At 39.4% G+C, this 23,542-nt stretch overlaps 1 protein-coding gene across 1 annotated transcript in view; it reads right to left on the bottom strand.

Annotated features, from left to right (window-relative positions):
* The window catches only part of USP37 (ubiquitin specific peptidase 37), a 33,508-nt gene extending 10,465 nt beyond the window's left edge, over positions 1-23,043 (bottom strand). The window contains exons 1-16 of the mRNA XM_010086357.1: positions 22,888-23,043; positions 19,292-19,463; positions 18,638-18,738; positions 17,209-17,390; positions 16,766-16,840; positions 16,101-16,198; positions 14,494-14,578; positions 12,827-12,988; positions 12,222-12,353; positions 10,030-10,153; positions 9,557-9,762; positions 8,354-8,471; positions 7,066-7,145; positions 5,966-6,130; positions 4,530-4,595; positions 3,180-3,330 (exon numbers count right to left, since the gene is read on the bottom strand). Coding sequence (XP_010084659.1) covers positions 3,180-3,330; positions 4,530-4,595; positions 5,966-6,130; positions 7,066-7,145; positions 8,354-8,471; positions 9,557-9,762; positions 10,030-10,153; positions 12,222-12,353; positions 12,827-12,988; positions 14,494-14,578; positions 16,101-16,198; positions 16,766-16,840; positions 17,209-17,390; positions 18,638-18,738; positions 19,292-19,463; positions 22,888-23,043 — 2,073 coding nt within the window. The remainder of the gene's footprint in view (positions 1-3,179; positions 3,331-4,529; positions 4,596-5,965; positions 6,131-7,065; positions 7,146-8,353; positions 8,472-9,556; positions 9,763-10,029; positions 10,154-12,221; positions 12,354-12,826; positions 12,989-14,493; positions 14,579-16,100; positions 16,199-16,765; positions 16,841-17,208; positions 17,391-18,637; positions 18,739-19,291; positions 19,464-22,887) is intronic.
* Between the last annotated feature and the right edge of the window lie 499 nt (positions 23,044-23,542).

Genomic DNA, 23,542 nt, shown 5'->3' with positions numbered 1-23,542 from the left:
GAAAGAGGGGAATTATTCTTTCCCAAGGGGAACAGAATGACTTTAAAATGGAAGAAAGGAAAAACACTTTAGTCTTAATCTGAATTTTTCCTTTTTTAGTTATTTTCCTAAAACTGATGCTCACCAACTCCTACACTATATTGATTTACAACTAATACAGTAATTTCAAGTGATTTTGATATTAATCAGATTATCCTCCATGTACACATATTTACACAATTACACTACTTACCATATGCTCAGATTTTGTTTTTCCCCTATATTATGTTAAAAATGGGGAAAAATAGTTTATATCAGAATGTACTTATCCAGGTCTTATTCAGAACTTCATTGAAAAGAACAAAAACACATTTCTACTGCTGCTTTTTACTTAAATACAGCAAGCTTTTGATGAATAAGACTAGTTTTATATAGCAAACATTTTGTATTAAAACTGGCTTATCAAACAATATTAGCAAACGAATTAGCCAACTAAATTGCTTGTTTCTACACATCGTGTCCTCGAAGAATTAGAACTTACAAATTTAAACCTCTCTCCTCACATCTGTTCATGCACTGAATAACGAAAGCAGAGTACCTGCTCTTCAAGTGTTCTGATTTCTCTCTCTGCACCTGTAGGCTACTAACATCAAAACTGGTTTAGCTCTTCAGTAAACTCTAGTTCCAGGCACTTTGCCAGCAACTACCACTAATCCAGTGGCTGGACTTTAAAGACTTGGCAGCGTCTGTGTGTTATTTGAATGCAACTTTTCTATTAGAAATTATTTGCATAGATTTAAAGTAGCTTAGGCTCTAAGGCTGCTTTAAATAAGTATTTTTAAAAATAAGTCCTTCAAATACTACTTCATCTGCAGAGGCAGTAATCAGAGAAATTGCAATTCCACTCACTTTAGCTGGGTAACTGCTCTTTGCCCCAACAACCCAATGTCATGTACTGTGTCTGTTCTCCCACACAGCAGGGCTGTTCCGAAAGGAGGGCCCCGCAGGGGCTACACTGGCCACACAGTGACTGCCAAGTGCCCAGTGCAACCCCACCCACAGCTGCTGTGAGAAGCACACTGAGGGACATGGTGCAGCAGCAGTAACGCCACTTCCAAGGATCAGGACCAGGTCCTCCCAGGACAACAAGGAGAAGGAGAGAGGATGTGGTTAATGATAACAGATGGCTGGTCAAGCCTGTGGTTGAGGAGTGTCCAATGTGCAGGCCACAACAAATAAAGTCACTTCTGTGGAATCATCACCACCACTGTCTCTTTCCCACAACAGGCTGGAAAGCCTACCATTGATTTGCTATTCAAATTAATAGGCTTTATTCCCACAACTTCTGCACTCAAAGGGTTTGTGCGATAGAGACTACCTACACTTCCTCACAAACAAAACTTGAGGAAGAATAATTTAGAATGTTTGGAATGCTTTTCCTACGAGGCACTTCAAAGACAAGCTAGTTTCCTTCCCCCACCCACAACCAGCTGTAGATGTGCCATGCAGGACAGCAGCCACCTACCCGGTCCCCAAGACCTTCAGCAAAGGGTTTTCTGCTTTCTCCCAAGGCAATCCATTCCATCCCTACACATCTGGAGCATCAGAAAGCTTTCCCTAATATTTAATCTAAAAGTTACTGGCTGCAATTTAGGTCTGTTACTTCTTTTTCTATCTGCCGTGGACATGGAAAACAGTACAAGTGTTGCCATTCATTTCTTTTCCTTCCCTGAACATACAAGCCCTGCTTAGGTTTCCCCATAATCTAAAGGACCCAAGTTCACTTGCCTGCTCTTCCCTCCCAAAATTCTTCCCTTCTACACCTCTGACCATTCGTGTACCTCTCCTCTGGCTCCTCTCTAATTCATCTATAACTCTCTTGGAGTTCAGAGCCCAAAGCTGGATATAGAACTCCAGCTAAAGCTCAACGCTGAGGAAAAAAGGATTACTTCATGCAACCTGCAGGCTACATCTCTGTCTATACACTTGTGTTTTCAACCAGCCTGACCCTGTGACCGACTCACCCTTTGCTCTTTTCTGAAGGCCCACTGCTTTGCCAGCCCTTCCCATTCCACATTTACAGTTGATTAGTCCTGCTAAGATTAGCACCTTTAGCCTGTTCCTACTGAACAAGCCCTCCTATTTTTTTAGGCAAGTTCTCAGATTTGTCAAGATCATTCTTAACTGCAGTTCTAAGCTTCAACATACCTGCAACCCTTTTCAGCTCTGGTTCTTCTGAATATTTAATACTATTTGTTTTATCATTTATTAAATATTAAATGGATTGGGATCCTCCTTTGGTTTGATCTTCCTATCAGACCAGAAACTGTAGATATCTACCTATTGTTACCTATCGTTATTCAGACAGCTTTACGCCTGTTCTTTCATGCCATAATCAATTCCACAATTCTCTGCTTGATTAAAATAACTCCACGAACATTGTCAAAAATTTTAAGTAGTAGAGATGCAGGACACTTGTCTTAAGTACTAGAACTGCAACACTCTAATAGAAGAAAGTGGTACTGCAAGATAATCCTCTAAGCTTCTTGCCTTCCCTTCTGGATCATCATTCTTCCCCAGACAACTCATCTACCTGCTAATACTCTGCCCTGATAGGGGAAAAAGATATCTTGGCAACACCAATACTAGTCACAATGAACAGCTCAAAGGCAATTTTAAGTTAACTGTGCCTTACAGCAATGAACTTGATCTCTACACAATTCTATGTGTCCACCTCTAAAGACTGATAGCTTCAGTTTCTAAAAGCTTTTAAAAAGCTACACTTGACTGGGGACACAAATTGGATGTGTAAGAAGTTCTCTCAATCGAATATTTTGCTCAGCCCAACTTGTACTGGATCTAATTTAATCAAGGGCTTTACTGCATAATTTTATTATTGACAACCCATCAGATTTCAGCCTGGAAACATTTTTAGTGGAAGTTACCCAAAGGACTGACAAAACTGCTAAGCAGCTGGTACACATAACCTGAAAATGCAATTACCTCTGTTCCCTGTGTGAACCCAAGACAAGTGAGATGTCAATTACCAAAGCACTCCCTTTCAGCACTGTAGTGCTACTCATGAGAAAAAAAACCAACAAAACAAAATCTTACCTTACATCGATTTTACTCACAGTCTATGCTAAGAAAAGCACATATAGAATCTATGTATACGAAAGTTTGCAGGGTTTTTCCCTTACCTTTTCTGTCTCTTCTTGCAGTTGCTGCTGATCTCTACTCTGTATGTTACACAACCTTTGGCTATGGGCAACAGAGCGTTTCAATGGCTCATCATCACTGTCAGAATCTACACAGACTGCTGCAGAGCTCTTTGACTTGAAAGTGTACTTTCTGTAAATTAAAAACATAGCTATAATATTTTATAGCATTGTACAAATCTGTTTCAAAGTAACCATTAAAGAAGTGTTACACCCAACTTTCACACTGCGGGGCAGTACAATTTAGGGAACAAACTGCAATGACTGACAGTGAAAATTCATTAACATAGCATGCAGAGTTTTCAGAAAAAGCTATCTTTTACTAGGTTAACTGACACACCTACTTCAAGCCTGCAAGAGACACTTAAAATGTTAAAAGCTACCAAGCACGTGACTGTTGCTTCTAAGGCCAAGGATTCTGCACTTCATTACCTGGCAATCTCAGACAGTACCCATTTGAGTCGAGTCCACAGTAACATGTGGAACTTGGCACAAACCATTTGACTTCTGATATTTCCTAAGCTGGACACAGGACTTCTCACATCATTAGTAAAGTATAAAAAGCGCAAATCTGCACAAGTTTTTCAGTCTTCCTGTTTGGTCTTTCATTAGGATAAATTCTCGTTTCTTTAGAATAGAAGACAAGGGAGTCTGGGGAAGTAATGACTTCTGCTCAATTAGGAAACCTGGTCTTTAAGTATTCCACGATGCAAAATTATCCAGTGTGATATCCCATTTTTCACTATATCAAAAACTGACCTTTCAAAACGTCCTACAAGAACAACACCCTCCCATCTTTGCAAATAAACTCAATGAACTAACCACCTGTTCCTAAAACACATGCTGGGGCTCCATAGACCCAGAACAGAGAAAAGAGTGAGACTGCAGAATTAGAAATCATTTTGCTTCTTATATATGTGACTTGCAACTACAAATGCAAGTTAGTTTAAGACAGCTGGCACTGACAAATCTGTACAAACTAAATCCAGTTCTCATGCTGATGCTCAGTATTCTGTCTGAAAAAAACAAAATCATCTTTGCTTACAAGTCCCCAAAGGTTCTCAAGAGAAATACTAAGGTGATCGTATCAACTAAGCAAATTGTACCACTGATATTAATTTCAGCCAGCATGTAACACCAATAAAAGGCAGATATGAAAAAAGTTAGTAGCTGTAATAATTTACTACCATAGAAAAAAATAGAAAAAAAACCAGAAAGAAAACAAATAGAAAAAGTGGAAAGATTAAAGGAAAAGAATCAGAAAATTTTAAATGCCTTAAAAATTATCCCATGAAAACCCAGGCCAAGGGCATTTTCAGGGTTACAACTCACCTACTAGGTGTGGAAGTGATTATAGTACAGGAATTCACCATTTGAGAGGCTTTCAATGGACGGGAACTATTAAAAAAGCAAAGTATTTATCGCAGCAGTTACAGTCTATAAAAAGTAAGTGTTTACTTGTCTGCTATGCATGCAAATCCATGACCAAAGAAACAAGTAGAATACCATTATGTACTTGCTAATTGCTTTTTAGAGTAATAACTCCATCATGCTATAAATACACAACAGTTGTTCAAAACCATATATAATCCTTTAAACTTGATTCACTTCTTAGCAATGCACCCTTAGGGACAAGCTCACAAATTAAAGACTTTGGGCTCCCATGTCAAGACAACTGATTTTTTTTTTTTTTTTTTCATTCCCACCAACATTTGAGTTCCTGCTCCCAAACCACAGTCTCCTGTTGCTGTCTGGATCAGCCAGTTTTCTGGCATGTCCCATGTCTCCATTTCTCCTCCCTTACCTAGAATCTTCTAAGTGAATCTTCTAATCTCCCCCCTCAACCCAGGGCTGCTTCTCTCCAGCCTAGTTATCCTTCCATTCTGGTCAATCAGAATGGTTTCAATGACTAAAAAAAGCCATTGGAAAGCTATTTCAAACATATTTTCAAGTACTTCTGTTCTGGTTGGTTTAAGCTGTTTGTTGTGTTTAGGATTTCTATTGTTACAGCAAACTCTCAGGAAACATCCACGTAAATCTCAAACACCACTAAATGCTCAGCACAGGAACACGCACCACAATGGTGAACATACACACCAGATGTGTCCTAACTCACTACGGTTACTGTGGTTATGTCACTACGCAGGGACCACAAGAGATCTGGGGGTTTCTTGTTCCTTATTCTGCCACAGACTTTCTATGTGACAACTGGCACATTTAATCTCTGTGTCTCAGGACAAGCAGCTGTACAGAAATAACTGTCACAGGGAAAAGGAGAGAGTATTTCCAGCATGTGAAGTGCTCAGATACTACAGTGGCACAGGAAAGAAAACGAAAAACAAATGACAGTGTGGGAGGTACAAGTGGAAATGAGCAGAAAAAGGCAGTATGTTATGTCTCCTAAGAAGAATTAAGTGTGCTGTAAAGGGAAACGTAATTTAGATTATTTTAGACCAAAAGGCATAAATTTTAGAAATTACTAACAGAAGCTCTCTTAAAAAGGATAGAAAGTTCTTTTCAATGACAGTGAAGAATATTATCTTACCAAATATTCCCTAGATAATGCCCCAACAACTCTTCCTACTACTTCTATCATGCTTCCTATCTTTACATGTTCTCAGGATGGCATTGTTACAAACTAGCACATCTGAAACTGCATAATTTTAATGTTTCCTTGCCCAGACATCTTCTGGAAGAGATCTGATAACTGCCTACCTTGCGACATATGTGCTTACATAGCATGGATCAATCACAAGTCATACACTTACATTGCAGAATGGACGCTCCATCCCAGCGTCAGTGGCAGCCTAGTGCTTTCCATACAGTGTGAAAGCAGGGTTAAGTATCTTGGAATAACCACCTGCTGCCCAACTTTATGATTGAGAGACAATGCTACATTGAAGCTGTATCGTTTCAGATGAAGAATTAGGACCCTGTAAGATATGAGAGAAAGACAAATGTTAATCTCAAGACAGAAGTCAGAGAAAACCTTTTCAAAATCCAAGTAACCCTGACTGAAAAAAAGATGATATTATTTCGGGATGGTGGGGAAACACTATCCATCTCTTGTCTAGCAAGAGAAAGGTAATTAGCCTTCAAATTAGTCTTCTGTCCACCACTCAACTTTGTGCAAGGTGCAGAGTGCAGACTCTGCCAAGTGTTTTGGAGTGCTGGCATAAATACACTATCTAAGCAAAGCACAAGCTAACTACCAAGTTACTGGGTTCAGTACGAGTAATACCTGGAACAAGGACGTAGACCAGATAAGAGTCATCTAATACACTCTTTTAGCTTTACATCCCATGAGAAAGTTATTCCTACCTCCAAGCACTTCCACTCTAAATAATGAGCTAGACCCAATGAAGAGGTCAGAAATTATTGAGCATACCATTAACCCTCAAAGTATGTGCCTTCTTCCTCGAAGTGCCATGTTTACTGAGAGAGAAAACAGGTATTGGCATGGGAGGAATTAACTGATCAAAGCAAAACCCTCTGTACATCTTCTGGCACTAATAACTGCAACTTGGGCCTGGCCATCAAGTCAGTTGAGCACAAAATGTTAAACTTCCAGGACCTGTTTACTGTTTCAACTTCCCTCATGCCCTCAAAACCCCAAGAAAAGGGGAAAACTTGGCCCTCCTTGTGTAGTGATAGGGAGGAAAGAAGTGTTGCAGTGTTGCCCAAGAGTTTCTTTAGAGGGAAACTGAAGAACAGCATGAAGGCTACTGTCTGCACGTGCACCTTTCTCACATGCTGACCACCATACATACCACCCTACCCATTATCCCAGCTTTACTCTTTGAGAGGCTTCTGTTTGCACTTCTGCAACATGTGCTTCCAGGGAAGAGGAAGAGATGTCAACATTTACCTGGGAAGCCTGTTGAATTTGTGTGTGACAACAGCAGACTTTCCATTGCACTTCTCACAGGAATACTCAATCTCCTCTGCCTGTTCAAGAGAATAGAAAAATGACTAGTGGAACAAAAGACACATCAAACAGATCTCAACAGAAAGCACATGGCTTTTGACTGTCACGGAAGCTGTTCAAAACAGCAGTTACACTTCAAATTATAATCACCTTCAACATGACCTAACAAGAGGGCATCTGATAACAGGACAGGCAGCAGAGCTTACAGTTCAGCAACATATCCACTAACACAGGTGTAATTTTTAATTCAAGTCTATTACAGACCAGTGAATTAGACACATTTCAGACAAATTAGCTTTCAAAGAGACGGGCTTACAGTTTTCTCTCCCATAGACAGTAAATTTTTTTCCCCAATAACCTTTGTTAGAGCATAATTTGCCATGAAGTTTTTTCTCTTTTGTTCAAAACCTCAACTCCTGAAAAGCTCTCCTCATCTGAACTTGCCAAGGATGTGCTGCGCCAGAGCAGGGTTTTGAACAGACAAGAAAAGGGGAAGTATCACCATGCTGAAATGACATGACTTAGCCATGAAATATTTCTACAGACCATTTCTTTAAGTGAGGCCATAGGACACCATTATATTTTTAAGGTTTTTTTAAATCATAGGACCTCCATCAGTTTTTAGAAGAACAAGCCCAAACATCAATGATTCTATCCATTGAAACACTATCTGTAAATGGAGAAAAACATGCAGGTCTGCCTCAAGATATGACAAAATACAACACTAATTTACAGAGGCAAGGCTCATTTTTAGTTTTCAGAAACCTCACCTTGAAGGTCTAGATACAAGATAAGCATCCACCTATTAAAACTATTTTTAAATTACATCTGCATGACCTTTTTCTTCCATGCCAATTTAGGCCACTCCATAAGCTGTTGAAGCATCGTAGCCCACGAGAAGAAGCAGCAACTCCCAACTTATTATCTCAATCTGACAGCCTCCCTTCTCTCCTTTGTATTTGTTTATGTCTCAACTCTTCCACCACAAATGAGGAAGTTTTCCTATTTCACAGCAGTAAGGTAAGGATCAGTTATATTCTCACAGCATTTCACAATAAAAAATATGCTGTTAACGTCCAAATCTCAAAAGAGTGCAACGTTAACTTTTTCTCATGCCTGCAATCATTGCCATAGAAACTAATAATCAAGCTACACAATCAAAATTTCCATAGGGGACATAACCTACACATACTCCACAGTGAACAAAAATAACTCCAAAAGCACATACCCGAAAAAAGAGGTCAAGGGAATCCTGGATCGATCGAGAAGGCAGCAATTTCCTTCTTCGAGGGAGGTCAATGGAGAGGTCATTAAACTGCTCTCGTTTGATGACTGTTTCACCACACCTAAAAAAGAAACATGCTTATGTAAGTCTGATTAAAAATATACTTGAAATTAATGACAACCTAAACTTTTTAGGCTAAAGTAACCTCCCAGTAAATATATGCCTCTTGATACATCTATTTTACTCATCAAAATTAAACTGTTTGATGCTCATGACAAAGTTGAATTTTGGGATTTCACTTTGATGCTTTAGGAGCTGAAAGAAACATTTGTGCAAGAGTGAGAACAAAAAAACACAGACTGCTTTGGAGAGGCAAGTGATCAGGTATACAGGAAATCAAGGTGACTGCTATGTAGCTGAACATGTCTTCTTCATTCAGTGTTCTCAGAAGAAAATAAGTCAGCCCAGCCCAGAAGAAGGGAAAGCCTAGAAATACCTTCAAACTCTTTTTAGAAACAAAATAGTAGAGTCCATCTCAAAAGAAATCTCAATTTTCTTATGCTTTTTTAATTTAAAAAAAACAACCTTACAGTAATTTGTCTTCAATAATTATTACCTGCATGCAATTTACTTTTAATTATTTCAGGGGACTAATGCAGTACATACAAAGTAATATTTCCAAATATCTATATTCATGAAAACCCTGTGGAATGCAAGCATCTCATACAGGAATCTGCTGCACAGGTCACACATAACGAATGGCCAGACACACCGCTTTACATCTTTTTTCTGCAATAACATACACAGACAGAAGAAAATACCATTCCCTGGAAGCCCTTAGGAAAGAACAAATTAAAAACATGGCTTCTCACTTTTTTTTTTTTAAGAGGAAACATTGCTTGGCTGAAACCCCCTTTTCTCCCCATTCTTATACAACCAGCACACAAAAAGCAAAGCACAAAAGCTTTCCACTGGCTATGTAATGAAGAACTAAATGGTATGAGACTTTAAAGAAGGCCTGTAGCAGCAGACATCACGGTGTGAGGTTTATAGCACTTCTAGGCTGTAGACTATTTTCTAAATATCTAGCTTTGGAAAAAGCATAGTTCTTAGTTATAGTTGTAGCCTGTAGATGAAGTCACAGAGGATGGAAACACTTTCCAGTCTTATAAGGTAAGTAAGAGAAAAGCTCTCAAGCATACTCACATTTTGCAAATGATAGAATGTTGAACCTCAAACTCTAAGTTACTGATAACTGGACACGTATAAACTTTGGTGGCTGAGACATCATCAGAAGCCCGTCCAGGTGAGTTATCCTCATTAGGGACTGGCTCACTCTTCCAAGTTTTGTTTAACTTTTCCATGTCTTCCTTCAGCTGATCCAGACACTGGCTCAAGAACTCATGTGCATCCTAGAAATGTGAAAAACTCAAACTGATTTTGTACAACTTCAGTCGATATCTTTCTCCCTCACACACAGAGTTGGGAAAATTATGTTTTAGTTCATTGCATTCCGCAATACTAAGACAGTCCTGCTCTGTCAGAGCAGAGAAACAACAGGCAAACGTTGTCATTCAGTCAAAAGCTCAAGTCACTGTCAAACAGAGTTGAAGCATTGAAGTTCAATGCAGTCGAAACACTGAACAAATTACACAGTTTCTAGATAAAATGGCACTTACATTCTGCATGTACCCAGAAAATCTCTCTGCAGTAGCTGAAATGGCATTTTTCACCTTCTTGAGCAGCTCTTTCTTAACCTCAGGACTGCAGACATCCTTTTTAGCAAGCAGATGGGCAAAACGTCTGCAAAAGTCAATGCAATGAAACACTGATTGGCTTTCCAGGACTTTAGAGAAACAAAATAAAACTCATGATACCTCATTTTAAGAGTCTCTAAAAGCTCTTCTCCTGTGATAAGTGGTTTAAGTGTTTTGTATGAAAATATCTCATATATAATTAACTCTTTCCATTTCAACTACTTGTAAATCTCATTTCAGGCCATCACTGAATCAGCACCCAAATGAAAAAAAAATTCCACAACCTTCTGAGGTAAAAGAAAAGAGCCTTATAAAGTTCTAGAAACTTATTTCTGCTACATCTTTTACAGTGAGGAAAAAAAAAAACCCCACAATGCCTTTTGAAAACATTTGTACTGATACGAGATATGAAATCACAGGGCACCAAAAAAAGCAACACAAAACCATTAAATTTAACTTGCATGGTCAGACTCTTTCTATTTATTTTTTTTATTTTTAAATTTCCACCCAGCTTCAAGTCTTACTTCTTTTGGCAGTAAAATGTTACACAGAGTAGAAAAAAAGCTGTAACAAAAAGCGTCATGAGGAGTTCCTTGGTTCAAACTATGGTGGTAACTTTGTTAAAAACATGTTGAAATTGACTTTGCCTGTGCCTCTCAGTTATTGTGCTTCAGTTATCTTTTACAACTGCTCTACAATTTCACAGGAAATGCACACCCATTATATTCCAAGCTGAACAGTTTTGGTCATAGCACACACATGGGAAGGTGATGGGAAGACGTCATGTTCCATGACACACACACACCCCACAAAAAAAAAAAAAAAAAAAAAAAAAAAAAAAAAAAAAGAAAGAAAAAAAAGGAGAGAAAGACAGAAAACACCTGTGCAATTCCCTCCCACCTCAAGCCAACAACTAATGCTCGGTTACCCAAAGAATCTGGTCAGTGTACTGCAGCACCACAAGTTTCTACTGAGTTACAGTAACAGTGCGTGCTCTCCTAACACTCTACTACTGCTCAGTGAAGCACCTTAGGACCTTAGGAAACACACGTTTTTCACTAGAAAGCAATTGACAGGCAATCGCTTTTCAACCAGAAAAACATTCACGTCAGAATGAGTGCCCATACCCAAACTGACAGAAGCCAAAGTAGATGCTACTACTGAGCATCAACTCTGACTTGTACTTAGGCACAGAATCACACACCGCCCTTCACCAGAGGTACTACAGCACAACCTCTAACCACATAGTTTACCAACAGGTATACAGGGCACAAGGTTCAGAGGTCTTTCTACAAAAATTAGGGAAAGGACATCCTGAGAGGCACGTGGAACAACCTCTACTCCTGAGTAGTGTAGGAAGAGTTCAAGAAGACACAGCAAAAATAGGAACGGCCCCAAGAGGTATAAAACACTATGAAACGGAAACAGAAATAATTCTGATAATCCTTAATCTTGTACAATGAGAAAAGAAACAAGGTACACAAGACCATATATAATAAAACTCCCAAATGGCAGAGAGCACAGTACATAGAGCAAACAGCAGTTTGCCTTTCTGACAGACATACAATGGAATCTGAATGGAACAGGAATGAAAAATTTCAAAGAGAAAAAAAAGAGTTTTGCACATTACAGAAGCCTTTGGAGTTTCTTGACTTGGGGTTTGATTGAACTGAGAGTTCAGATGAATTTAGAAAAAGGTTTAGTATGCAGAACTTGAACACTCTCCACAGCTACTAGACAAGGGATATTTTTCAAAAAGGCATAAGCTCTCATCAGGTGAAGTTAGTGATCAACTTAAACCTTAGCTGGTAATGTTTTAAAAATAAGTTAGGCTGCATCTATTTATTTTTCAGTTTCTTGCATTTTCTTCTGAAGCATTTCACTTTGCCACTAGAAGTACAGTAAAAGATATAAAAGACTGCCTGTAACTCAGCATTGCAATTTTTAAGAGCCTACTTCCTATTTCTAAAGTAAAACTCCAAAATACAGAGAGCTCTAGGATTTATTTTATTATCTACACATGCAAATTACCCGCTACAAAGGTGCTTCAGTACTACCAAACTAGTTTATCTGAAATTAAATAGAAGATATCCTTCCCAGAAAGGGAATTTTACCTGATAAGTGCATTGAGTGGAATTTTTTTCCAGGGGATACCCTGCTTGAGCAAATCATTAGCAAAAGACTGAATTGAAAACAAGGACTGTAGAATAGCATTCATATAGCAGGTGTTTCCCAAGTTTGAAAATCTGAAAAAAAAAAATATATTGAACATGGTACCTATGTCAATGTGTAAACATGCCAGTGTTAAACATGGCACCATTAACATGTAGGACATTCACCCCAGCCACTCCCCACAGAGTTTCTTACTGGAGCTGTCCTCCTGCCCTTCCGACTAAACAGAAAACTCATGGGAGGAGGCACTCATCAGTGAAGCATCCATGAGGTTCTACAATCAATATTTTAAAAAATGTGTATATATACACAAGATAGAGATGTGAAACATGAAAGTGTATGAAAGGAACATAAATTACCTGAAATTATGATATCTAAAGTTCTCAGGAAGTGAACTTAAGAATAAACAGTTCTCCAAACAATGAAAAGTGCTCCCTGTCTCAGTGTTCATTACTTTCATAATTTTTTTTCATCAAATAATTATAACAAGAATGTGCATATTCCGATGATCAAAGTGTGTACGCTATGTAAAGAAAATTAAATTTACCCTTGTAGTTGTTGTTGAGGATGGGTGGAAAGGGGCACTCGGGGTTTGTTCCACCCTGTGTAATCTTGATTAGATCTCATTTTTTTAACAGAAAGAGGGGCAGGCTGAGAAAGAAACCCCAGGCTTCTTTTGGCTGAAGGGGTCTGGCTGGACAAACTAGACCTAAAAACATAAAAGGATAAGAACTGTAAGATTTCTAATGCTTTTCCTTAAATAGTTATCGTCCATGACACCGGAATTGTTATCAGCACAGAAGACAAGGACTGATAAAGCCACATAAGGTACTTGGCACGTATCATAATGCGGAAGAAGTGTGAGAGAAAGAACTTATTTCCAGAGCACTTAAAAATACTTTGGTTAAATTTCCTTACATCCACAGGTGTGCATGCCGCATAAGCAAGTCTTTTATCTTTAAGATATTTAACAATCCCCCACACTGTATGATGAGAGGAAGAACGACCATGTAGCATGAGATCATCACTCCTAAGATATGCTTAAAATTCACATCTGGACCAGAGTCCTCATTTTGAGCCTCTTGTTCTTGTAACCTAATCACTCTGGACCTCAGTCCCTCGTGTAAAGCATGGACAATGCTTCTTTTCTTGCTTGATCTCATTTATTTAGGGCAGAAACCAACAGTTTGATTGCACAGTGTCTAACACAGAAGAATCACCACCTCATCAGGTGTCAGTATTACTAAAATCCTGTTAATAAAAAATAGTTCCATGCCATTTATCTATTTGGGATAAACAAAGCAAGGATCCAGTCTAGAGTTCCAGAGTTTAGACAGAATTTGAACCATCTAGAGTTTAGATATCATCTGGATCAGTCATTCACAATGACTATAACAAGACTTGAGGGATTTTATAAAGTCTACCTATTGCTAGCAGTAACTGGAATTTGTAGATGTAACTAGAGCAACTGTAGCCACACTGAATAGCTAGATTGTACTGCTGGGGGGAAAAAGAATAATATATACAGACACATTTTATGCATATAAGCTATATACCACATGATAAATACATGGGAAACTGAAGATCCTAACTCCTGGGTGTGTTGGTTTTGGCTGGGATAGTTAATTTTCTCCATAGTAGCTAGTATGAGGCCATGTTTTGGATTTGTGCTGGAAACAGTGTGGATAAAACAGGGATGTTTTTGTTATTGCTCGCACAGAGTCAAGGCCTTTTCTGCTCCTCACACCACCCACCAGCGAGCAGGCTGGGGGTGCACAAGGAGTTTGGAGGGGACACAGCTGGGACAGCTGATCCCAACTGACCATATGACATCATGCTCAGCATATAAAACTGGGGAAAGAAGAAGGAAGGGGCAGATGTTTGGAGTGATGGTGTTTGTCTTCTCAAGTCACTGTTACGTTTGATGGAGCCCTGCTTTCCTGGAGATGGCTGAACATCTGCCTGCTGATGGGGAGTAGCAAGTGGATTCCTTGCTTTGCTTCATTTGTGCGCGCAGCTTTTGCTTTACCTGTTAAACTGTCTCTATCTCAACCCATGAGTTTTCTCTATTTTAGTCTTCCTATTCTCTCCCCCATCCCAGCACGGGGGAGTGAGTGAGTGGCTGTGTGGGGTATTGCTAGCCAGCTGGGGTTAAACCGCAACACTAGGAAAGAACTGTAATTTACAGTTCACGTGCCCGTGAATCTGTCCTACCTGTCCAGAGTGGAACTGACAGTGGAGTATTCTTTTGAGGAGGACCGACTACCATAAAAGGATGATGACTGCAGTGGTAAAATACCTTGAAAAACAGAAAGACAGGCAGGTCATTTTGTTTCAGGTAACTCGGCTATTTATACAACTCGTTAAAAGTATTTAGTCAAAAAGTTTAAAAATCCTTAAATACTGTTTTCCAGAGTTGGTTGGGAAAGTACTCACACACACACACACACTTAGAAATACTAATGCAAATATTAATCATAGGTAAGTACAGACATGCTGGAATTTTAATTGAATTTAATACCATAATCTTCATCAAATCCAAACTGCAATACACAACATTAAAAAGTAACTGAATGGTCCTAACTATCCGAAAGATAATATCCACCTCTTGTTCAAATATATAAGATATGCATAACAGAAAACTCATTAGTAATTTCCAATACAGTGCTCCCAAAATTAAAAGTAAATATGCAGAAGTGAAGACAGTTTATCTTCCCACTCCAAATTCCACAGTAAATTACTATATGCTTGGGGCAAAATATGAATGTTTCACAGTTCTGATAACATTGTTGCAGATCCTGAGACTCTACTGTCTCAGATGGTGCCACATAAAAAAACGCTCTCAAGAGTCACAACCCCACCTATTAAAGTGAATCACAGTGAAATTTAGTTTGAATAATTAATAAACATTTGCTTCTATCCCAGCTTGAAGTAGTTTGAGCCATGTAACTTTGAAAAAGGCAGACATATGAAGGAAATTTGCAATACTGTTACTGGAACTTGCGGGTATACACTCAGAGATTCTAATTTTGACTCTAAAGAACAAACCACATTTTCGTTCAGAGATACCGATTCACCTTACTGGCTCCTCCAGCAACATGTTTGTGCCACCAGAGCTGCATTAAAAAAAGAATGCATTCAGCAACATTCCCCATGAAAACAAGATCTTGAATGCTTTCCCCTTTATGGAGAAAGGGGCTCGGTATTTATTAGTAAAACTGAAGAATGGTGCTGCTTACTAGCTTATGCACATACTGTCAATATTTCTATATTGTCTGTAAGACCTTGTCACACACAAATACCCAATAGAACTTTGGTACAAACAGAACAAAAGTCCTGGCCCCAGAGAGCTCCCCCTCTAAGTTCTGGGGAAGAGATACGGAAGTAAAAGCAAACAGTACACATTTTCAGCACAAAAACAGCCTGCAATTCATGTGGGCATTAACACCAAAGAGCAGCTTTAAAAATAACCAAGACAGCAAGCAAAAAGGAAATCCTTAGGTGTTTGCAGGAATTCCCTCCCAAAAGGAAGCGCAGCTTGGAGCAAAGTTTGAAGCTGCTTGTTGAATTTTCAAACAAGCCAGCACATGGGCAGGCATCAGCACCCAAGTACAAAGGTCAGGGTCACACTAGAGCAGGACAGACTTTGAAAAGGAAGGCAAGTTGTCTGCATCTCATAGAGGGCTCTGTAGGAAGCAAGAAAGTTAGTGGCACAGGGAAAGCACATCAGAAAAACCACCTCTGCAGCATGTTTTTAAACTAATATCAAAGGGATAAAATCATACTAGTCAAAGACAGGTATCATTTGGCTTTACTTTTACCTGCTGTCCTGTTTTCCTCTGCCTGCTTCAGATTCAACTGTTTCTCTCTGCTACTGTTCAAGTACTTCCATGCTGGATCACTCAAGGCTTTATTATTTCTACAGATAAACAAGAGTGGAAGTCAGTGCAGTTATAGAAGGTACAAGCTATTCCTGCTTGATTTTGTTTTAAAGCATTTCTCTCCTATCACCTTTAATACTTGACCATGAAACAGGTAAACTTTACTCACAGATAATTTTAACCCATTCACTTAAACAAGCCTTCTTATTTATGACTGTGATTTCAAACACACAGGGCTTATTGTCCAAATGGCAATTTACCTTTATGAATTTTGTTTTGAAAAGGGTCAAAGGAAGTTCAATAAAGAAGCTACCTATTGCTGTACACTTATAGCACATGACAATCCTGACTAAACTGACAAAAGAAAGATGACACAAAATTTGCATGTGCCAGTTCCTGCACATCAGCTGCTAGGGCAGGTTGTACTTCCTTCATTAATCCTGAATGCAAACCCCGTTTCAAGCAGTGTGTTCAGAACTTGACTAGTGGCTGGCCTGTACCATGTTGCTGAGACAGGAAATACCCAAGCATTCTTTTCAGAAAAATTTACTTTTACAAATGAATGAAGGGTTTAAAATCAGAAACTAGAAACAACAGTTACTTACGTTGAAGAATCATTCTCTTTGGGATAATCTTCACTAATTTCTGAACCAGGAGGTTGCGCTCTTTTCCTCTTTTCACTGATGACAGAAAATTTTTGAAGTGGTCATTCTTTCAGCAAGGCTAGTAAATGATCCTCTTCCAACTGAACAGAATTCCTCAATGCTTTCTGTGCATTTTGCACCTATCTTCCACAATCTCCACTTTTCTAACATAGCATATAGGGAAGAATTTGGTCTGCCCAACTCTTAAGCTGTTCATAAAGCTCTAGTGCCAGCACCAGCCAGAGGCTAGAAAAGCACATATTAACATCCTGTTAAAAGTAACAGGAAAACCAGAGGAAGAAACATATTCCCTTCTTTCTTCTAGGTGTACTGAGTTCCACCCACAGCTCTATAAAGAGCTAAATTAGAACAATATCATAATAATAAGAGGATAACACTCCTACCGGTTCTCCAACAAGCCCGTTCTGTGAGGGCCTGATGATGGAGGAGATGCTGAAATGTTCACCCTGTTGCTAGGTGTTCCAGTTCCAGCGGAATTCTTAACGGACGCTCTCGCTGGGGAACCCAACACTTTGCGAAACGGATTTTCCTCCTTACTTTCCATGGTGACTCTTTTGGGAGGAGTCTGCAAAACACAAGCGGAGGGGGCCAGGGAGACAACTGGAACGGTGAAAAACATGAGCATCTTTAGTCTAACCTAGTATTTACACAACTGCTTTACTTGCTACACTGTGTAGCATCCAAAAGCAGAAACTGCTACTTGTAATAGAACGTGTTTAACACTAATTAGACATAGGTACAATTTTGACTGTATTGATGCAAGTCATAAGCATGAAACTCTATCGCAGTAACCAATTTCCCTTCTCATTTTTAATGCTAAGTCAGTTGAACTTCAGTTTTTAAAATCTCCTTTACGTGCTTTGATATTAAAAAAACCAAGGCATGATTCCTAACTATCCCCAGATCAATCCTGGGTGGCATTAAACAAACAAAAAAAACCCCAAACATTAAAAACCACACAATTAGAACAGTGCCCTGACAGTCTTGGGCCAGGCAAGCGCCACACGCCATACAATGCAAAGAGCTAATAGTTGGTTGACTAAGGAACGTTGGTCAATTTTAGACTTGAAAACTAAACACATCTAATCTTGCCACTGTATACACAGCCTTAGAGTTTTTACTGTGAGATTGCCTTTAAGCAACATGTAAAATTTGTTTTGGGATAACATCAAAAATATTCTCCCTCAGGGCAGCAATACAAGTATATTCACAGAGATAACAAAGTAAATTAAAGGTGGCACATACACCATGAAATCTGTGTTATGCAGAGAGAAAAAGAAGAACAAAAATATTTTGAAGGAAAACCACTTTCGGGGAAAAGTCTGCAAGATTTACACAAAAATCTGAGAAGGCCACAAATTCAGTAACTTTATTTTCATAAAAAACTGGGTCAGCAGCTTTTCAGTATATACATGTGGCTGAAATCTGCTAAACTCATTAAGACCTGCGCTGACTATAACATGCTCAGCTGCTACGTATGGTGTTCAGTATAAGCAAAGAGATATTCTTGTATTTTCCCTCTGTTTCTGCTGCTTCTCTGCCTGACTGATAGTTCAGCATGAAGAACATATTCTGTCTTTCACAGACAGACACTGATCTTTCTTATTCATACAGAATACACGGCTTCTCACGAGCAAGACACACCAATGCCAACCACCTTGTATACATCTATTCCAAGCCCTCCAGATTACAAAGACTTTGGATGCAAAATAAGTATTTACTGTGTTATTAGAACATCCAATAAGAGAATGAGAGGAAGAAATTAATGAAATAATATTAAAGGAGAGGAAAAATTTGAACAATTAAACCAACCTGGTTCTCTACATAAGAGAATTGCCTATTAGCTTCCTTCTGTGTGGTCCTGCTGCCCAGCACACCTCCAAAGCTCCCAGATCCCTGAGAGGGTTTCCCAGCTGACAGGAAAAGTACACAACATTTGATTTGCTCGTCATTTAACCGATTGGCATTCTTATTTGTAAGACATTATTTAGCTCAAGTTGATTCTGGAAGGGATACACTAGATTTCTCGCCAACAGACAGTATAATGTTCTGAGCGCACAGACATAAGCACATATTTATGGATATCCCTTATATTGGTCATTTACTCAGCTGGCAGCAAAGTTCCTATCCTTAAAAAAAGCAAAATAAAATAATAGGTAAAACAAAAAGAAAAGAGACTATGCACGTGTGATAAACAGACAAGAGTTTTTCAAATACCAACACACTTACAACATAAACAATTCCCACATGTTTAATCTCTGCTTATTGTTCAGCATGACAAAGGCACACTATGAGAAAGCTATATAACAAAAACTGGGGTTCAGGGCCAGAAAGAACCATTTACACAAATGCAGAGAAAGTCAGTAAGATAAGGAGGACAAAGTGGCCAAAGATGAAAAAAAAGAAAACACAGCACTGAACCCTCTCCAAACTGTTATTAACATGATTTACAACAATTGCACTTACCAGTATGAACCCTGTCTTGATGGACTGCATCCAAATACATCCGCATTTCATTTGCATCTTTAAATGGTACCTTATCAATTGTCAGGAAGCTTGTATCCTTTAGTGTCAGCATCAGGCAGCACAGTTTTCTACCATTTGGTCGTAAGGTCACAGTTTTAATGTTATGGCTTAGCTGAAAACAAGAAAGTGAGTATGAACATAAATCCATTTTTAGAAGACCAAAATACTTACAAATTCAAACAAAACACTTCAAATAGAGAAGGCAAAAGACATTTGCACCAAAATACTTCTCCTTGCTCCATTCTGAGCAAACATTAAGCCTCACAGAACTAATGCAATCAGTGACCTTGGCAGCTGACAGGACTGAAAGGACAGTATTGTTATAGCTCCCCTGTATTCCTGGATAAGCTTTCTGAAACTCGCTTTGCTACTGAGTGTGACATCTTTTAATGTAAAGGAATAAGAGCTTCATACAGTCCCATTTAGCTCTCTGAAACTTCCACATCAAGCTTGAAACATAGTTGTTTATAATTGCTCTCAGGGAAGAAAGATTTGACATAGCTTAAAAAATCAGCCGAGGGAGTAAGTCAATAAGAAACATGCTTAGTCTCTATGCAGCTAACAACTAAGTAGTGTCAAAACTACCAGGGTTATGGTCAAGCACAAGAATAATTTTAATAAGAACTTGTGCTCCCTAATAATGCCACTGCTACTTTACTACAGCATTACTTGTTACTTCATGCTACGATCCCCTATAAGAACTGGCTGTTCAGTAAAGGCTCTACTGTCCATGCAGGTTGAGGGTAACTCCTAAAGCAGAGGAAGCAAAAGAATATCCCACATCTGCAGACCACATAGAAGTCTGGCAATGCATACCTAAGCATACTCTCATCTTCAATTCCCTTCTCCTTTTTTGCTTAGTTCTTCATTTTGCTGCTGCTTCTTTAGCCTTGCCCAAGACCAGCCACTATCCTACACAATGACCTCCACGCCGGTGTATTGCTATACTCAACGCTTCATACAAGACTGGAAACCATGGCCAAGGTCATTAGGCACTGCACAAGACAGAGTCAAACACTGCCCATCAGACTGCAGTCTTCTCCTAATTTGCCCTGACCTGCACACTGCCACACTAGCGATCTAAATAATGATGATGAATTAAGAGACATGAACACTACACTCCAATGCCAAAGTTTTGCTATACATTGCTCTAGAACTTGTCTTGTCTCCTTCAAATTATGCACAAGTTTAAAAATAACAATTAATCCTGATTTTTATTTAAATTTGTGCAGGTATATAAAAGACTGAAATAGCAAAAGGCACTCCACATCCATCAGTGAGATTTCTTTTTTCCATGCAGAAAGGAAAGACAATCTGAACACAACAGCAGTTTATAGGAGATGCTGGAAAATCACCTCAATCTGAAACTAAGGGTTTATTTTGCTGGGAGAATTACACTTCTGAAATACTTTGTGCTCAATTCTGTTTTGGAGTTTGTATTTTTTTTTTGAGGGGGGTGGGTTTTTTTAAATATAAGCTAAAAATGTCTTCAAAGACCTAAGAAATAAAAAGCAGGCTCCAAATTTTTCATCCTCTCTTAAAACATTGAGCCCACTGCAAAGGAATTACAGTTACTTCACAATCTCTGTGCAAAAACACCTACTCCAACTCAAAATGTTGCCATAAGAGGGCTCCACCCATATTCTCCATGCACCTGTTATGACCCAGTCAGTATTACAAAGTCTTGGGAGGTGAGGGTAAATTAAATATTTCTCCTAGCACATATCTAGCATCTAGGACAACTTAGGCAAAACTTTCAAACATCAGTTAAACGTATCCTCTGACATAAGAAATCTGATGATGCACCATCACTGGAGAAAGAAATATAACCCTGGATCCATCCAAATGTTCCATTACGGAAAAGAAAAAAAAAAAAAAGTGGGGAAATCACCCACAGTTCTCCCAGAGCAACTTGTCAAGAAAAGGGAATGCTACTTCTAAAGCAAAATTATCAGGTATTTGTCACACCTTAAGCGGCATGCGGGGGCACTGTGACAGACAGGCACCAGCTCACAGAAACCACACTCAAGTACAAGCCCGCAGCACAAGGGGCAGGCTGCTCCCCCCTCCTGCTGCTCGCTCCCAGCAGCGCTCTTGTGCCAGTGTCTGTGTTGCTTCAAGATGAATGGGAGCATTTTTTTTCTGAAAAATAACCACCACCCAAACAAAAATAATTGGTCTAGAGATACACCTGCACATTTCCTACTCCTCCACGCCTGGCTCCGTGGTCTCTCACTCCCTCCACCAGATCTTGCATTCGGTCCTTCCCACAGTTAATTCATGGGAAAACCCCCCACTGAACTCAGAGAGATCTGACAAGTGCTGGAGCCAGAAGAAGCTGGGAGCAAAACCTGTCCCTTTAGGCCATGGTTAGGTGTGCTATAGGCTCATCCTCCCCGTGGAACCACCTTTCGAGTCACTGTCACACCACATTAACGCTCATCTGGGAAGGAAGGAGAGCCTGAGACCAAGCACCTAAGGAAGGTACGAGGGGAAGAAGAGACCACTCTTCCGAGAAGCAACATGGTTTGGATTAATCAAACATGCAGTCACAGCATCGCGCATGAGAAGGCAGACGATTCTTTTTAAGTCTATGGTAACAGAGGCAGGAACTATCCATGGCTAATTATTTTCTCACATTTTGATTCCAAGGCAACACAGGCTGCCAGATTATTTGCTGAGACTTTTCAGCATGCTAAGGCAGCAAAACCTGATCTTTCAAAAATAAACTGAACTTTTGTCTGCACACAGAAATAAACATCTCAGAGAAAAGTCTGGTGAACACTACTGATAAAAAACAACTGTGGCCTAAAAAAGCAGAAGCCAACATTTAGACTAGCTTAGGCTGTTACAAAGTTGCTAAATAGGATTTTTCCCCCCAAAGTACTCTTATATCCTCTACACATTCTTAAATTATAGAGAAATTTCTTACAGAAAAACCCTCTTACATTCTTCCAATTTGGGGCATTTTGGACAAAAAAAACCAACAACAAAAACCCTAGGAAGACTGAGCTGAAAACAACTGTAGAATAAAAAAAAGCAATTTAGGCCGAATATTACGAGAGCATCCTTAACAGTGGTCTGCATCAATCTCCCAGTGTGGAGACCACATTGCTTGGCATTTTTAAAATCTAACAATGTACCAATTACTGTTCCATGGAGTCTTGTATAAACAAGCAGACAGGCTACAAGTGCGTTAACACAGTTACTGGTCAGCTGGGAAAACTGCTAGTACAAAGCATTCAGGATCTTCACCGGTAGATTCCACAAATGTAACAGTAACAGAAAGATTACATGCATTTTGGTTCTTCCCATTCAGTGGTATGCTTGATGTTGAACTCAGCAGATCCTTTAACAATACACGTGAATAATTTACAGGAGAGTTATACAAAGGGATTAGTGTTCAGGAAACAAGGAACAAGAATCAGCGACAGAGGGAAGTCTGTGTGACACTTAATAGCCTTGAAGAGGACAGCTGTTCACAAAAGAGCACAATCCACGCACTGCTCAAACACAAGCCTTAATATTTGGTGTACCTGAAACGTCTTTGGAATTCCTCCAACATTGTAGTGAACCACTAGACTCACTTTGTTGTCCTTCTCCACAATTTCAAAGCTCCCTTCTTTCCATTTTGTAATCCCAGTCTGCATGCTGCGCATCCGGACAGGTCCATGCACCTTTAGCGGAGCCATGCTTTCTCACAGAAAAGAACTAACAGGAGCAAGTGTACTCCACCTTTAAAGTCTGTTAAAAAGGAAAAATTTATAACTAGGCAGGCCAGAGAATCTCTACAGAAAGATACAGGTGTGTATCTTCTCTACAGAAGATACAAGTGAAGTTTGGTAGAACTGTTTTGCTCATACTTTTAAACACAGTGAAGGAGAGTTAAACACAAGTGAAGAAAACTTAATTTATAAAATCCCTCCCAGTCTTGGCAGCAATACAGGTTCCTCACTGTTGAAAGGTGAGCAGCAACTCTAACACACAAGTTGTTACAAATCCTTAAAGCAACTTCCAGAGATTTAAGAAAAGGGGGGGGGGAGGGTGTGAAAGTGCCCGATGAAAGTCGGCAACAGACAGAAACAAAGTTTCGGAGGAAGCCGAAGAGGGACACCGAGCTCGTTTCTGACGGGACGCGGGCCACGGCCACCTGGAGGGGCCCGGCGGGAGCTCCCCGGGGCGGCGGGACCC

Source organism: Pterocles gutturalis, unplaced genomic scaffold (genome assembly GCF_000699245.1).
Source record: "Pterocles gutturalis isolate BGI_N339 unplaced genomic scaffold, ASM69924v1 scaffold1961, whole genome shotgun sequence".
Classification (NCBI taxonomy): domain Eukaryota; kingdom Metazoa; phylum Chordata; class Aves; order Pterocliformes; family Pteroclidae; genus Pterocles; species Pterocles gutturalis.
This window is presented reverse-complemented; position numbering and strand designations above follow the sequence as displayed.